Below are 18,384 nucleotides of genomic sequence, written 5' to 3' on the forward strand. Positions count from 1 at the left end.
AAATGTATACATTTAAACTGGATTATGCCATTGATCCAAGGAAAATAAACAGTAGCTGTTTACTTTGGAAATTTCATCAGTCTTTTGCATGCTGTGCTCAGCTGCAATTCTAAGATTGGCTTGTGTACCAGAACACTGTGTTTCTCAGGCAAAGCTGAAATTGCCTTGAAAATGATTGCTAATTTTTAAACTGGAATGGTAGAAATCAAGTGAGGATTGCATAACTGCAGAACATTTTAGGTAGACCTTAAAGAAAGAAGCCAGTTATTTTCTGAAATAACAATTTAAAACTGAGGTGACTTGCATAAGAGACGGTGGGTAGGAATGTATGCTTCTGTTTCCATGTAGTTTAAGAGATTTTTTTTCCTTTGTATCTGAGAAAATGTGGGGCTTTGTATGCTTATACTGAGCAAGACTTAAAGTGGGTAACAAGAAGTTGCTTTCCAAGCCTTTTGTGAAAATGTAAAGCGTAGGTTTCATCTTTGTTTTTCTTTGTCTGACTAGTGGCATCCAATTGAGAGGTCTTGAAATCTTGTAATATAATCCTTTTTTTCAGTTCAATAACATGAAAATGCTTGTGTGTTCTGTAAAAGTGTATATTGAAATAATCAAGTTCTTATGATTGTTAGGGATTCTGTCTAGGAGTTCAGATTTAGAAGGGAGTTCTGTACTGGTATTGTTTAATGTCTTGATTTCCTCAGGAACTGTGAGTTATCAAGCACCTCCTACAACTGAGGTCCACCTTTTATTAATTTTTTTATTCAGTTGGAAGCTGTAGCAGTGGTTGAGTTTCTGAACATCTGTTTGTAGAGAATATTCTGGTAGATGCAGACTTGTATAGAGATTTTGACTGTTCTGTAATTTTCATAGCCGTATGGGACCTAATATGAATTATTCCTTCTTTATAAAGGTAAATACAGAATAATATAGTGTTTGAAATTCAAGTCAATAATCGACTCGGAATCTGTGCTATTCTCTCACTAACATTTGATGGAACTACTGTTGCTGAAATGGGGCTCTTAGCTGAGAAGTCAGGTTTCTGTTGCAGAAGAAAGGGGGACAGGGAGGAAGTTCCTGGATTTGAGGAATAAAACTTGTTAGTACAGATCCTATATAACTCTTGTAGATTTTTTGGTAGCCAGAATATTTGGCATGTTTGGGCTTGGAATAATTAAAACTGAACTGTCATCAGTTGGGTTTTTTAATTTACTTCAAATTTTGTTCTTGTTTCACTGAATGTTTATATTACTAATCAATAGTAACATTGTGCAAGAAAACATGGTACATTACCAGAATGAGCGCTGTATTTAAATGTTTTTAGATGTTAAGGTGATGATTCCCTTCCTGGTGTCTTTATTGGACCAAACAAATTTCCTAATAAAAGAAAGGGCCTTTATTTTCTTCCAGTGATGTTCAAAGCCTATCTTGAAGTTATCGTGTGTTGTCTTAATGCATATTATTTTATAATACCTTATTTGCTGCTTCAGTGCTTTCTTCTCTGAGTGAGCAAATAGCTCTACTTAAAGATGTTGACTGTTTTAGGAAATATTTCAAATCAAATGATTTGGTAATTCCAAGCTCAGAAGGGAATGGATTCTTAAAAAAAATCAGCTGAGTTCGGGGTGCGATTAAAGGAGATGGGGGGGGCTTATGGACACGCCTATCGTTCTTGCTCCTTGCTTGCTTCCTGTGTTGCAATTTTCCTCAGTTTTCTCTACAATATGGGATACTGATTTAATACAAGCAAACAAATTTGATTAAATAGGAAAGCATTAAAATCCAAGGGTTAACTTCTTGTTTGTCAGTTCTTTCCTGAAAGGAAACCCTTAAATTTGTAACAGAACTCTGAAGAACAACTAATGGGTTTTTTATGACCACTGTGTTGAGTTGATAGGGATTCCAGCTGTTAGTAATTACATTGTGTATCAGCTGATACTGCCTCAAATTTCACTATCTTGCATCATACTAAACATCACAGACTCTGTTTATAAACAGAATCCTTTCTCAGCTGCTCTTTGTCCTGGCCAGCAAAAACGTAAGGGTTGGATGGATTATTTAATATTTGTTTCTGTCTGTGTATGGGTGATTGACACCCATACGAACCCAGCTTTGAGAGTCCAAAAATTGTTCAGACTTTGTTAAAAGTTTGTACCTTCAAATTAGTTTCATTGTTTAAATAAATGCTTCACTTTATTCGTTATACTTTGAAACAGACTGCATAATGTTATGTGATGTTGATTGCAGTTAGTCATTTATTTGTAGTGCACTTTAGAGTTCTAATTACATGTGTATAGTGTTGTATGTTTACACTTGTGGTATTGTGTATCTGCTGATATAAACTGATTGAATTTCGCATCTTGAAACTGCTTGGGCCTATTTTTTCAGGCTAGATTAAAACATTTCCAACGTGTCAGCTAGGAGTAATGTTCTTTCCTTACTGAACACTAAATGAAGGCTAAATGAAAAAGTAGCGGGTAATGTATCATATCTTTAGCATGGGAGGGCTCTAGGTCAGTAGGGCTGCTGATGTAATGGCATCGGTCTCATAGCGGGATATGCTCTTTCCTCGCTTCCAGATGGTACAACGTAGAAGAAAACTGAAATGAAATGTGCTTACAGTTCCTGTCTGGCATGGTGAAAATGTGGTGGAGATGAAGTCTGCAAATCATTTTATGGCCTATTTGCCGATACTTACCACTGTTTTATTTTGCTTTCCCCTCACAGAGGCGAGCAAACTTGTCATGTCATATGTAGCTGCAGTGTGCGGAAAAGGGGCAGAAGTTAATCAAGTAAAAGAACAACTTTTGCAGTCAAATCCAGTTCTTGAAGGTAAGAATGTCATAAAGCGTGTACCAGCATATTACTTCTGTGTGTATCAGCATTCCTGCTGAGCTGGTTTGGAAAACTGTATCTGTTGTTGTTTCATTGTTATTTGGTGTCCAAAACTTTTTGTGAAGACAGCTACAAGATTTTATTCAGTTATGGAGAGGTTTTCTTGAGAAGAAAACGGTCTCCCTCATGAAGGGAGAGCTTAGGAAGTTAGGTCCTATTTCCCAGACTCCTCCTGCTGCTGTCTGAGGGCGTACCCTTTTGTAACCCTGCCTTGATGATGCTTGACTGTATCAAAAGACTTCGTTTCAGTCCCTCTGATTCATTTCCTTCCAAATTACATTATTATAGTCTCTAGTAAACAAACAAGCTCTGTAAAGGATTATTTTTCTTTTAGGAAAAAAAAAGGGTGAAGAAATGCATCTTAGAAAAAACTAAACCAATCCATATGCATGCCTGTTGTTCCCTGAGACTTATTGTTCCCTGGGTCTGGTGACTCGTTTGGCCCGTCTTCCTGACAACTGCCTTTCCTGCTCTCCCATGAAAGACTTTTTTTTTTTTTTAATTAGTCATTTTAATTTAAAGATGTTGGCTGCCAGAAACAGGATCTTCATTTTTCCTGGAGATAGGATATATGATCCTCAAAGCTTGCAGTTTTGTCCCATTGTCAAATAATTGCCTTCAGAAGTGCTTTGGTTAGCGTGGACTTATTTAGGTCTATTGTCTTGATTCCTGGCTCGGTCTTTCCCACAGTTCTCTAAGCTATTGTGGTGCTGAGACAAATTCTCATGACTGCTGTACAATAATTTTGCATTATGGTCAGATGATATGCAGTGTTTGTAAGACTGTTGAGTGTCAACATTTTATTTATTGCCTAGCTAGCTATACATATATGTGATGATTTGGAGTCTATAGGGAGCAAGCACTCTATAAGTGAGAAGCTGGGGCGGGGGGGCGGCGGATAAAAAAAGGGGAGGGGAATGCAAAAGTGGGCTGAGAACAGTGGTGAACCAGGTGGGTAAAATGTGGTCATTGACTGTACATAAAACCAAAACTGTAAGCAAGACTTGTAAAGAAATGATGAAATGTTAAAATTTAAGAATAATAAAAATGCTGGATAAGCCTTTCTTTGATGATCAGATATGTTCCACTTAAAACTGAATGGGGGGATTGCAATCTTCCATTGTTTTGGATTCATAGAGAAGAGCTGTGTTGCATTTATCACTGTTCTGGAAGGCAGATTTCAGATGTAGACAGAAATAGTATGAGAAGTATGGAGGTTTTTCTTGCCAAAGCTAGATTGTTCCCCAGAGATTGCCAAATGTATTGGATTTATTGTTGGTTTGTGAATCTTTGTTTTAATGCAAGAGAACTAGACTAAGCTTACAGAAGAGTGCCTTATCATTTTAAGGTATTATTTGTTCTACTTGGTGTGCTGGTAACTGCCTGTTTAGCTTTTTGGAAGATAGGGCAGTGGATTATTCCATAAGGCCACTGAGCAAGCCTGGCTGTTTATATACATTTTAGACAGAAATTAAGCATTTGTGGTTAGATTTATTTTTCTTTGGGTATGTAGTTGTTTCAGTCAAGCTGCAGTGCAAGAAAATGACAGAAAAGTTACATATGCATAATTTATCTTACAGGATATTTTTTTTAACTACAGTTGCTACTGTAAATTAACTTTTAGAAACAATGAACTTAAGGGAAATCTGAGGAATGTGTCTCATGCTTTATAATGAAACACTTGTGCTTGATTCTGTGCAGTTATAAATGACTCTACTGTTCAGCATGTGTTTAAGAAAATGCAGCTCAGAGATTTGGTTGTTGAAAAGATGATTTATTGCAGGGCATAAAGATTTTAAAAACAATTCTTTCACTTATCCTTGGCCTTCGGGGGCAACAAACTTTTCCTTTTGGCTTCGGTTCTTTGATCAAGAATAAGTCTACTCATGCAAGTTTGTTGAAGCCTAAAAGCATGTATTTATTTCTGTCCAAAAAACATTGACTTGACTTGATCTTTGAAAATATATCTATGCTATATAAATAAATACTGGGATAAATAAAGTCTCCTATTGGCGTAGAAGTGCTATACTTAATAATGTAAGGGACACTCTTGTTTGACTTGATGTGCTTTGACGATGTGTGATGTTTAGAGTTTGAATCGTCATCCAGTCTGAGTTCTTATCCTGCCTATGTTCTAAGCTGGTGGCTGCCCATCTGAATGTAGCCCTGAGAAGGTCTTTCTTGGAGAGTTTTCCTTGTCAGAAAACTTGAGCTCGAGAAATTAAAACCGAACTATTCAAAAAGCTAGTTTAGGTCAAGCTGAAGAGAGCGTGTTAAACTTTTGTTGTAAATCAGACTTATTTCAGCTGATTAATATTCAGCTTAAGCTATGATAAATGTGTTGGAATAGCATAAATAAATCAGTTTCAAAGCATTGATTAAACTGTCCCATGCAAACAATTTTTAAGTGTCATTCTGTAATTTCCTCCGCTCTGGCCTCCATCTTTTACCATCTTCAGTTCTGGGAATCAAGATTCGTTTATTTCTCTGAATTGAAGAGAAAGAAGTATTTCCTACATTTAGAATTATTTGGGTAATAAAATTTTTAATTTGATTCCAACCCCAAGGATATATGTTCAATCCAGGTGTAGTTTTGTCTTGGAATCATTTCCCCTTGTATGTTTTTCTTTGACGTTTTTTAAACAAAGGAAGTGTTGAGATGAAACTTCTTTGGATTTCCATAGGTGTTTTCTCATTTGTGATCATGTCTGTCACACTCCGTCTATCTGCAGTGACTGATACCCATACAATGAACAGGGTATTGTTTCTCAGAAGTCTATGCTTCCCTTAAATACATAAAGTCATAGGTATTTTAACATTTACATATTTTTGTCTGATAGATTTGGTTGTCATATTTATTTTTCTCTTTCTCCAGCTTTTGGAAACGCCAAAACTGTGAGGAATGACAACTCCTCTAGATTTGTAAGTATTTTCTTCAAGGCTGAATTTGAATTCCTTTTAGGGGAGCATGTTACATTGTTATCTATTTCTGTTTTACCTTGCCTCAGCCATCAAGGCATCTGTACAGAGGGAATGAGTAATTTGGAGAGAGAACTTTCCTGTAGTTGTCTGAGGGCTGTGGTGTTTGGAGAAGGCAAACACCTTCAGCAGCAATCAATATTTCATTTTGTACATTTGAGCATGTTCTCCTTCCACAGCGTGTTAGTTGTGCATTATTAGCAGTCACCCCTCTTTTTAAAAGATGTTTCACCTCCTTGTCAGAAATCTTATTGGTTTCTGATGTGAGCATAAAGTTCTATTGAGAACTAAAGTAGAGGCTAAAAGAAAAAAAAAAATAATTAGGATGTGACAGTCTGTGACCAGATGAAAAATAATTACAGTGCAGCCGAATTACGCGGTTTTCTGGCACTGGTGGCTTTAGTGTCAGCGACCATGTGCCTAGCCACTGGTCTGCTTAGCAAGTCGATTTTTCTGCGTGATCTCATTCTTCATCCATATGTATACATTTTTTTGTTAAAATTGCTGCTTTAGGTTCTCATTTTCTTTCTATGATGTTTCAAACTGTGTTTACAACTTCAGTTTTAATATAAGCATTTGTAATGTTACTTTTTTGCTTATATCCTTTATAATCAACTGGTTGAATTCAGGCTTTTTTAGCATGAAACTGAACGTGAAATTATAGGAATTGAGAGTTGGCCCAAAAAAAAGTTGAAGCTAGAGTTGGGAGATTCTGAAGTGTGAATACTCTAATATTAGAGTTTCTCCTGCTAAAATCAGAAGACTGAGTGCAACTTTGTAATTTGCTCACTTTTGTGTAGAAGAGTCACATTGTGAGATGTGTGAAGTAGACAACAGAAGACAAATTAATACACTGGGAAAATGGTGTGTTGCGAGTAAAAGGAAACGGATAAAAGCCTGGGATATTGTGACACTGGAGAGTGGCTTTTTTTCCAGATAGGAGACTTCTCTCCCCTTCCCTTCTGATTCTTGAGATTTGATGATATCGTTCTGCCTGGCTTTGAATGTTCCTTCTGTGGCTGTCATTGCCCCTGCTTGTGAACAGAGCAAAGGGTCTTCATCACAAGGTCAGGGCCAAAATTTGAGGCGCTGTAGAAAATTCTTTTGGATAGAAAGGGTAGAAAAAATGCAACTATCACAGATGACCTAGTACAGAAAGGAGGAGGAGACAGTGAAGAGGAGAAGAGGTGCCATTTGCAAACAGAAGTCTTTCCAGGACAAAGTGCATCCAACTACTATTTTGCCTTTCAAGTCCTTGCTTATAAACACAAAGCTAAAAATACTTCTGGAAACATCCAGCTGGCCCAGTCCTTGGGAAATTAAAATTTAATTATCTGATTTAATTCTTTATCTCAGAAATTTGAATCAGCTCAGAATTAACTTCAAACAAGAAAGTACAAGTACTGTCCTGTCTAGTCTGCCTCTGCTGCCAGCAAGGAGAAGAATAGAGTTTAGAGTCAAGCCAATCTTGACAAAATACCCAGTAAATTAGAAAATATCTTTGAGGGAGTCAATGTAAAGTGCTTGGGTTTTATGTTCTGTAATTAAAATCGAAAGAGAAAGAAAATAAAGAAAACTCTTCTTAAGTGCAGTGAATAAGGAAGTATAAAAACAAGACTTCTCTTTTCAATAGGTTGTTTTAGTCCTCTGTTAAGCAAGCACCAGAGGGTGGTGAGATCATTTCTGTGCATGGCTTGTGGAATTTGGTTGAATTACTATCAGCAGTTTTTATCTTCTAAACTTCCTTGCCAATGTGAGCTGTGCTGCTTTTGCCTTTTCTACACAGTATGGGTCTATCCATTTTGTCGCTGTTAAACATAGCTGTTACTACATTAAACACTTGTCATATAAATTAAAATGATGCAAAGACCAGAGCGATCTTCTGTGATGTGAAAAAAGTCAAACAGAAGTCAAGGAAACACGCTGCACCAGTACAGCAAAAAATGAAATCACTTTTGCGGTGACAGTCTGTTAATTGTTGCCTCTGGTCTCCTGAGTTACAAGGGAAAGAGTTCAGTGGGAAAAATCCATCACTTTTACAAGGCAGGCACGTGCTTAGGGACAGACACCCCACGATTACTAATCGTTGCCAGCCAGTCCTTCAAGCCAAACTGAGCGGCCATCCTTCAGCTGCCTTGATTCATGCTCCGAGAAGATTTTTACACTGAGAAAATAAGTCTGAGTGGAAGATAATTTCTTCCTGCCTTCTTCCGTTAATATGTATGGTAATAGCTACATGGCCACAAGTATTGTTTGGTATTCTTGGCGTTCTGGTGAAAGTTTGTATAACGTACATTTTCTTCATATAACCTTAGAAACTGAGCAAATTACTGGGTTGCATTACAGATCCGATTAAAGCTATTCTCATGAAAATCTCTGGCTGTGATAGTGCAATTGTCTTAGAAACTTTAAATCATTTTCTGTTTTTCGAAGTTTGATGGAGTGTACAGGAAGTTGCCAGATTGCTCTTTTAGCCTAAAAAATGACCAACCAACTTCTTAAAAAATGTCTTGAGCAGTTTTTCTTAAGCAGAACTTATAGGCTTAAAATATGCTGCTTTCACAGGGAAAATACATGGATATTGAGTTTGATTTCAAGGGTGACCCACTTGGAGGAGTTATAAGCAACTGTGAGTATTACTCTTGGTATCAGCATATTAACAGCTTAAAATGTTTTGTTCAAAAAGGATGGTTACATTATTGAAAAGATCAGCTGTGCTTGTCTAATTGAATCTCTTCCCATTATGTGATAAATTCTGCTTTTTAATTTTATTGTTGTTTTGGTGCTGAATAGTGTACCTTAGAGTAAGTGAAAACAGACTTGAAGTAATCGTGAATAATGAATGTACTGTATTGTTCCAAACTGAGTAATGTGTGTGGGTTTGTATATTGTCTCTGAAGCTGGTAGCAGATGGATAAGGGTATCTGAGGCTCTTTTTATACTTGAATCCCTGGAATCTGTTGTGTTACTTTATTTAATGGGTCATATATTTGTGGTAGACAATGTCTGAGATACGCTGTTTTGTAATTCGTAAGAGTGATACAAAGTATGCTGGAGATCACCACGAGGTGAGTATGTTTATTTGGAATCAAAGCGTTCTGTACTAATTTTAACACATCTCATAGTGTAGGAAGAAGCTTATCATGAGCTGTTGAGTTCAGGGAGGCAAAGGTGGCCTCAGAGGTTGTTACTTGACGTGAGGATGCTGCTATGAAATCTATAGCAATTCAAAAATTTTAAACAGCTCTCTGTTGGAAAGAAAGAGGCTGGGAAGTCAATGCTAGCCCAGGATGCTTTGACTTGCTTTCCTTTGGAGAGCTTAAATGCAGCTTTTAAAAAGAAATTGCTCTTCTGAGCTATATAAAGCTATGTTTGTTTGTTTTTCTTATTTTTAAAAAGGGATGGAGAGTGCATTGAGTGACTATACTAGGTGTCACTGACCTAGCCTTGACCTCTCTTCCCACTCAGTCAAATTCATTGCTGTTTCTAAAGACTGACTTTTGACTCCATTGGCATTTTACTGGTGGTGAAATAATGAGAATCATCCAGGGTGAACTGTACTCTTCATCTATAATATAAACGTTTTAAAACATTGTGAAGATTTTTATACATGAATACAGGTTTTGGTTTTTTTCATAGGGCAAACATTTTTTCTGGACCAGGTCACCTTTTGGAACTGTGCCTGAAAGAGCATGATTTTTGTGACAGTAGATCTTGAAACTCAAAGCACTCACTGTTTAAGTGTTTACGGCTATCTGTTAACTTTGACAATTGGCAGTCAACGAAATTAGAGGCCAAACATACTCGGTGTAATCATCAATAATTAAATGTGAACAAAAAGGTTCTAGCAGGCTAGCTGTGTTGCTTGTTTCTTTTTATTTTACATTCGAGACAGATACATAAAAATGAACCCTTCTTTGTAGAGTGGACGTTCAACAGTTTGTCTTTGAAAGTACTGTCCTGAGTCACCTAATTAAAATACTATGTCATATCTAAAGGCGATCCAAATAGTTACTCTATAGTTTATCTGTCTTATAAATCTTTGCATGTTGTAATTATAACATTACATGTAATTATGATGATGTGATGACATACGCAATCAAGGGCAGCTTATTTTTAGATCTTCCTAAAAGATGCCGATTTTAGGCATTCTCCCTGTCTTCTCAGATTTAATAAGTATCTAATAGCAAGAAGGTGATTTTAAGTTTTAAAATAAAGACCTTATGTGTAAGCCCTGTTGTGGAAAAGATGTTACTTGTTTAACTATGAAACGCCCCGTACTTGACAGGGTATGTCACAGGTAAACGTATTGAGTTCCTATAGCTGCGCGTTAATATATCTCATCTTTGATTTAATGTTTGCAAAATTTGATAGTCCATCCATCTCTCTTTAAAAGAGAGTTTGAATTCTGTATAGTTTTAAAGCAAGTTTGTTGTCCTGCCTCAGATCTTTTCCAGATATCTGCAGCACTGCATTGCAACGGAAATATTTCTGTTGTGAGGTATCACCATTCTGGAGATATCGGGGGCTTAAATTCTTTTACACCACTTAAAATTTACGCTGGTTTTAGTAAAATTTAGGATTTGTCATTTAATTCATCAAGTAGGAAGTCAAGTAGTGCTGAAGTTTCCTACCCTTAAAAGGGAAAGTATGTACGATTCTTTGCTTTCTGACCATCTGTTGGTTTGGTGTTAATATGATGTGAGGATGATATCATAATATTTTGATTAAACTTTAATAGTTGTGTCTGACGAGCTTGTTTTCTAAACATCAATGAAGTTAGTGGGCTTTTTGGACCACAGCCTATGTCACCAAGCTGGATTTCGTACTGTGAGTGGCTAGGAGCAGATACAGTGAACATCTAGTTTATTTTGGTGGCAAGAAGTGTAATGAAGATAAGGTACTAATTTTATCAGACGGGTAAAGATAAGCAGAGACCCATTAAGCTGAAATGTCGTCTTTGAAATGGTCTGGTTTGTCCTACTCTGAAATCCTATGAAGCTCTGTGAAAGGCTAGTCAATCTGCCCATGACCCTTCAGGTAGCGACTCATGCTATTGTGACCTTCCCGTGGGCCATTCTCCTTCAATGAGCTCTTACTTCTTAATGATAGGGGTTAACCTACAAGTGAACCTTTCATGGGGTGGAGCTAGAGGGTAAAATTATCATGACAATGCATACTGCATGTCTGTCCTGTCCCGTTTGCAGCGAATGGAAATGTCCATTGGCTTTAGCAGGAACTGGTAGATCTGAAATGTTTAACGTGCCTTAAACGGAAGGGTAAATCTTTTGAGTAAAATTAGAATGGGAATAATAAAATGGAAGGGATTGCAACGGTAGGGGTTTGTAACACCTATTAAGTCAGAACTGATATGTTCCCAAACTGAGGATGATTTTCTGTTTGAACATAAAATATGTATAGACTCATTACATGTACATTACATGGCTGCTCAGAGCTTCCAATTGCACTGATTTCTAAGGCATTTGACCTATTGCTATATCACGGCGTACAGTCATAAAAAGAAACTGAGAGTGGAAAATTTAAGATGAATGTGATTTATGCAAACTTTAAGTATATTACTTCAGTCAGGAATTTTATGCTCTTAGACTACAAAAGGTAGTGTGTGTTGTACTTGTTTGATCCTACGTTGGCAGCAGCTGAGGCATGGGGGTGAGCAGGAGGATGAAGAAGGCCGAGTAAACTGAGGTATGTAGTAAGCCTGAGTCGTTCAAATCCTCCCTTTGTGTTGGCTTTCTGCGAAGGTCCCAGCTTGTTTTCCTAATGGATGGGAGATGCTGGAGTCTCTGTAAGGTGAGGTGCACAGTCCTGGTGCTAGCTAACAGCCAGCCCATCCATTCACGGGCTGACCTGTTTTGTTTGCGTGGGGTTAGGAAGCCCAAGTTACTCTTGTGGGCGTTCCTGAACACTAAACCTTTGCTGTATTGTCACCTGTGACTGTAGACATCCCACCGCTGTTTTGTAACAAATACCAGTCCCCACTTAAAGGTGTGCTGCCGCTTTAAAATGCGTTTACAAACAGATAAATTGCATTTACATTTTCTCACTGAATTGAGTATGTATTGAGAATTGTATCTGCTTTTTCTGTCCTCTTGCGGGATGTTTACGGTTGCTGCTGTTGCAGTGAACGGTCTTGTCAGTGCGTATGCGCTCAGAGGTTTTTTTCCGGAGCACTTGTGAAAAAAGGCATTTGGAGTGTTGGGTAATTAACTTGCTTTCACCTGGGTGTAGTATTGTGGAAGTAAGTTATGGAAGCCATCAATACTAGTCTTAGTTTTCCATTTATTATAACTACTGTGTTAGTGGGGATAAGAGCAAGAGAAAGGAGAACAGTAGTTTCCTTTTCACCTGTAATTACAGTATAATATGTATTTTATGTAAAAATGGGTATGTTTGGTTTTGAAGTAATAGGTGCTAATTGCTTTGTACAGCTGTAAAATACGAAACTCTGTCCGCAGATGCTGCGTCTGTTGTGTACTCAAGGCAATGTTTGTATGCACACTTGGTTCGTTAGTTTTGTGACTGGTTTTGTGTATGCTAAATTTTATGGTTGAAATGGGTTTGCATAGTACAGTCCAAAATGTTTCACACTTGCAGTTGTTTAGACCTTTTGAAAAGTAGCATTCTTACAATATCTTACCGAGAATATTTGTAAGTCTTAAATTTTCACATTTCACCTGGAATTTCCTGCTGAAAGATACCTAGTTTTTAGCATTAGGTGAGCTCTCCTAATCTGCCTAAGCCCTTCAATGATTTAATGATTAACTAGAAGACAATAGTGTTGCAGGTGAAGTACAGTATATGTAATGCCTGCTTTTGAAAAGCCATTTTTAACCAGCCCAGTGTACTTAAATTCCAAATAACAAGTGACTAAGAAAGGGCCCTGTTTTGCCATCTTTTCCAACAACAACATGAAAGAAACCTATGGTGTTTATCTAAAGCAACAACTTTAAGTTAGCAAAGTGAGTGATAACTTTACAACTTGTTCTTCTTTACAACTTGTTTCTTCATTTTAAAAGACAAAAGTAATTACCCACTTGCTGAGAAATCAACAACTCAAGCTGTTGATTTTAGTTACATGATTGCTGTTAGTAAGCTCCTTATCTTAGGGAAATATTACAGAAATTTTGTAATTAAACTTTATGGAAAGAGATACTTATTGATTTTTATTTTATTTTATTTTTTTTTTAATCTCAACTTGTTCTAACGTCTCCCTTGGTGTTCCTGTTAACACAGTTGCCACTATTTAGGCAATTGCCTTGCCTAAATTATGAAGCGTTTGAAAAAAAGCAACAAACAACCAAACCAAAACAAACAATACTAAACACTTTAGCTTATTTTTCAACATCATTTATCACTTGGGTAATCAGGATTTAACACTCTTAAAATCGTGCAATCACCGTATTTTCAGTGCACATACTGCCCAGATAGTAGTTTTTGTTTGATACAATTATGGATCATTTCATTCAAGAGAACATTATTATAAACTTGGTGGGAATAATGGGAAAAAGTGTCCTGAGGAACTGCTACTGTATTTTCTTTTTCATCAGTGTCTTTTTTTTTTTTTGATGACAGCTGAAGAATCAAGGTAGAAAAACAAAAACCATAATTTAACATAACATGGCTGTAGAGATAAGCTTCTGTGACTGGAAAATGTTCTGTAACTTTGGTCGAATAGCTAAAAAGGTCCTTGGTCATGGCCAGCTGAAGAGACTAGGGCTAAAATAAACTTCTCCTGGATTATTCAGAATGTACCAAGGTAGTGTCATTTTTATTATTTTTTTTTAGTGTTTACTTATTCCTTTCCTGAATGTTGATTCAATTTCTAGTATATTTAGAGAAATACAAATATCCTAAATTTTTCTGCATCGGTCAAGTTCTTGGGTCAAGTAACCAAAAAGAAGTCATGTAAATTTGTACATTCAAGTTTGCAGAAGTATTCAGCATCAATTTTTTTTTTTCCCCCTCCTTTTGAGTTCAGTTGAATGGTTTAGCAGGATGCTTACAGACATCTCTTGCATTTAAACCAGTGTTATCTAGGAATAACAAATAATCTTTAGAACCTGAGGAACATAGCTGGATTTTGAGTCATCTGAATTGATGGGTATTCAGACAAAGTGATTTAAGAAGTGTTTCTGGGGGGACCTTTCCAAAGCCATTTAATTTTTACAGTTGCTTTGATACATGCAACATTAAATGTTCAAGCAGAAGCATTGTTAGATAATGCAGAAAAAATACCTAATCCATAAATACACCATGTGTAGTTCTCTATGTTCTCTCTAGATAATTCTGTATAGTCCCTATACATAATTTATATAGACTATGTAACAAAATGTAATATGTATAGAGTTTGGGGGTTTTTGCTTGTGTGGGTTTTCATATAGATAAGCAGCATTTGCCCACACATGTCACTGTAAACAGAATTACCAAGCGGATGCATGCAGAAATCTAATGTGCATCTTTGCATCTTCTCTTTTGACTGTTTGATCCACAGAATTTGTAATCATGTGAGAGTTAACACAGAAGTTGCTGGTTGTGCAGTAGCTGCTTTAAGGAAAATATATTTGGTTGATTTATTAAAATGCTAATTAGGGCAAACAAAGGGATGAAGTTTTCTTAAGAACAGGGCAGATGGTCTGGATCTTTTTCTACCAGTCTGCTTTCAGTCTGCATGTGAACAGAAAGAAAAGGACAAAAAACAGAGAATGAATACAGCTTTAAAAAGAGTTGGTAGCAGCTGCTTTGTTAAGGTAAATACCTGATTTTCTGTCAGAAACTGCTTTCTGGAGCTTTTTTCCTCAATTACGAAGGCTGGCAGAATATTCCATATTGGGACTTTGGAAAGCTGACTGTTACCTAGTTAACCTTGTTGCTTCTAAAAATATATAAAGATAAACTGTGGTGAAAAGTCCAAGACAGTTATCCTTCTAACATAACTAATTTGACAAATGTTCAAGAAACTGTTTGTTAAATCTGCTGAAGGCATGCATGTAAGTAGAAGGCGGCTTACATGTAATATTTTGCCAGGATATGTAGCGGAGGTTTTATGACAGTATTTGAGTAAATTTGTATGTAGAATATTTTTAAACCCAAATAAGCCAAACCGCATTGCTTCAATAACCTTTGAAAATACAGCTGTTTCCTGAAGTGTGTTTAGCCACTGCGGGAGCTGAAGTTGTTTATTTCTTTGAGATTAAATTTGGCTGTGATCCGTTCCAGCACTTCACTGGAGAACCTTCACAGCCAGCGTGACTCTGAACTGCCTGGCGCCCACCTTGCCTTTCTCGGCCCAAGTATTAACACTTGGATGGTGGACCAGCCTCTCCCTTTCAGTTACGAATTAAAAACTAGAGAGGATCAGGTATCCGACAGTTAGGCTAACTAACTAGGATGACTCTGAGTTTGAACCACAGCTCAAGGAGGGGAGCCCCAAGCTTAGGTGAAGTCAGAAGCAGAGAGGTTGCACGCTAGGCTGCTGCTTCTGATCTGTGCCTTTCTGACATAGTGTCAATCATCAGATGTTAGTCATCTGTGTTTAAGGAGGGGAGAAAAAAAAAAAAAAAAAGCCAATAAAACGGAAAAAGGAAGAGTGGAAATCTGTAACTGCCCCATCTGATGTAAAGATGAGCTGCTGGCCATAAGTGACAGCCACTTGTCTGGGTGTATCCTGTGTGTGCTTTGTCATCGGGATGTGCAAAACTTCCAGGTGCTGAAACAGGGCCTCCTTTGGAAGGAAAAAGACTGTAGGTTTATCGAGTTATAAAAATACAAATGTCTGTTCAAACAAGGCCAAAGTTCTGACGTGGTCACACAACGCATTAGACGAAGTGAAGAGGTGTTCATGGAGTCAGGTGCTGTGGTCATTGGGAACTCTCTTCACCGTCACCTGCTGCTGGTTACAGTTCTACTCTTGGGCAATTGCACGTTTATAGAATAACATACTTCAGCTGGTCTCTAAAATGCCTGAAACTTGTCCTACGATGAGCCAATCAGAAGATTAATAATACTGCCTGAATCTTGTCATTGTCATCACTGGCTAATTATTAGAGCGGAAATTAATTTTTGAATCTGTCTTGCTGTAGTGTATTTGGAGGGCCTCCTAAGGCTGGTATAATTTTGTGGGCTGAAGTTTGGTCTTTGGTTCCTATTCCACGGGAAGGGGTGTCGGCTTAGGTAGTTACAGGGGGCAACACGGGCACAAGGCGCTGCCTGTAGCTAGCGAGAAGACGACCACACTCTGTTGCACTCCTCTGTTCATGGAGCGAACGCCAGGGCAGACGCTCCCTCTCGGGCTAAGCCCTGGTGTGCCAGAAAGCCGGCGGAGCCCCGGGGGCTGCAGCCCGGCACAGAGGCACCCGCTTCCCAGCTGCGGCTCCGTGGCGGGGCTGGAGCGGGGTTTGCAGCACAAAGGTGGCTGCTGCGAACACCGCCTCTAACTTTCCAGATTGTGAGACTAAACAGGCTCAGTTGCAGCAGAAATGGAAATCTGAGGCAAGGTATAGTAGAATACGCGTTGGATAGTATAGTAGCCAGGCAGGGGAACTGCTAAGCAACCCCTCGTGTCCTTATATGAATTGGTGTTCCCAGTGTTTTACCTTTGTGAAACCTCATCTCAACTTTGTGGCAGCTCTTCTGAGGAGTGACTTCCAAGCTGTGGTAATTTCCCTTTTGGGGCTTTCTTTTTTACCTGGGCACAGCTTAGAGAGAACTTGACCCCAGTCAGAGAGCCCTGTGGTGGGTATGTTGTGGTAGGTGCATGGGGGAACTCCTTTGCTGTGCACTTGGTGAGGACCTGAATGTCTTCATGTCACTGAGTATCTATGTAGCTTAAGAGAAGCTGTATACTAGGAACTGTGGGTTTGCTATCTGGAAAAATGGTGTGGAGCCCTCATGCGCCAGTGAGAAAAGAAGGAAAAACGTTGCCGTTTTTTGTACAAAACCAGCAAGTTACTCTGATACCTGCCTAGAGGTTGTCCTACCTCACCCTCCCAGTGCACTGGGGACCACAGCCTTTCAGTGCAGTACAGGCTCAACAACCTTTGTATTGTCACCTCCGTGATAAATATGATGTAGTCTAAAGTGTTTGCAATGTGTTACAAGTCAGTCCACTTCTGCTGTCTGCCTGGATTCCGACCTTTATTGGTAAGGCTTAGAAATGTGTCCGTCACTAACGGCGGTGGGTGAAGCAATCTTCTTGTCAAACTACTCCATCAGTGCAGTGATGCATTTCAAAGTGCTGCTTTTCCATTTCACTTTAAGTGTCTTATGATGGAGCTTCTGTCAGTCCCATTGGGAATTATTTCATGGTCTGATGCACCCGAGGATCACAAAGTGCTACATGATTATTCAGTTTAAATTCTTTCTTTATTTGGCTTCCCCCTTTCATTTACCCGTCTTTCATGAGCTTAGCCTGTTAACATTTCAGTTCTTTTCAAACCTTCACCCATACAATCATTCTCACCAGATCTTAATCTTGTGTTGGTACTGTAAATTGGTTGACATCTTTTGAGCACGTTGCCTCCCTGACCTGAGTTTTCTTTGCAGCTCATAGACTGTGGCATTTAGAAGTGTACTGGGCTCACAGCTTGCTCAAACTTACTTGAGAAATATGTACTAATGTGGTACACTGTGATAAGGTTTGTGCCTACCATTTATCACCTTCTAAGTTGCTGCTGCTGATAGAAAGCCATGAAGTAGAAAACAGTGGGGGATTATGTTCATATTAAAGGGTTTTGCTCCAACAATCTTTCCCTGACCTGTGAGATTTTGTTTGTTTTAGATCTGCTAGAGAAGTCTCGTGTTGTTAAGCAGCCAAGAGGTGAAAGAAACTTTCACATTTTCTATCAGATACTGTCTGGTGCATCAGAAGACTTCCTCTGTAAGTGTTGCTCTTGTGCCATTTTCAGATAAGAGTCGTCTTCATATTTAATGTGCTGTTCCACACACATCATCTTTTGTGGGAAATGTGATATTGATTCATCTTTCAAATTATTGGTGATAGTGGCAATAGTAATACCTGAAGTAAATATATGGTTTGGTATTACCCAGATATCTGAGTCAGAATTGGCTTTGCAATGTATTATAAACAAAGGAGAAAGCCTGTTCTTATTCAAATGGCTTGTAATTAAAAGATCCTTGAAGAAAACTTAATCCTACTAATAACAACAGTTCTTGACAATACTGGTTCTGGGATAAAAGAGCTACTAACAAGAATGCTGTTACTAATGATATTTTTATTTGATTTATTAGGCAAACTCAAACTGGAGCAGGACTTCAGCAGATACAACTATCTGGGCCTTGATTCTGCCAAAGTGAATGGAGTGGATGATGCTGCAAACTTCAGAACAGTTAGGGTAAGAAGGAACAGAGGTTGGCTGTAAACCTGAAAGGGCTCAACACTAATGCAGATTTCTTGTGCCCTCGGTCTGGCTGTTCGCTCTGGGCTGGACTGGGAGGGCCATCTTTTCTGAGTGCTAGCACTCTTCATGCAAGGGT

General features: G+C 38.2%; 1 protein-coding gene across 5 annotated transcripts in view; it reads left to right on the forward strand.

Annotated features, from left to right (window-relative positions):
- Positions 1-18,384, forward strand: part of MYO1B (myosin IB) — a 124,390-nt gene that overhangs the window by 59,930 nt on the left and 46,076 nt on the right. For all 5 annotated transcript variants that reach the window (XM_049801254.1, XM_049801243.1, XM_049801274.1 and 2 more), the window contains exons 5-9: positions 2,725-2,829; positions 5,768-5,814; positions 8,437-8,500; positions 17,669-17,767; positions 18,139-18,242. In XM_049801254.1, the coding sequence (XP_049657211.1) occupies positions 2,725-2,829; positions 5,768-5,814; positions 8,437-8,500; positions 17,669-17,767; positions 18,139-18,242 (419 nt within the window). The remainder of the gene's footprint in view (positions 1-2,724; positions 2,830-5,767; positions 5,815-8,436; positions 8,501-17,668; positions 17,768-18,138; positions 18,243-18,384) is intronic.

The sequence above is a fragment of the Accipiter gentilis genome, chromosome 1 (genome assembly GCF_929443795.1).
Source record: "Accipiter gentilis chromosome 1, bAccGen1.1, whole genome shotgun sequence".
NCBI lineage: Eukaryota > Metazoa > Chordata > Aves > Accipitriformes > Accipitridae > Astur > Astur gentilis.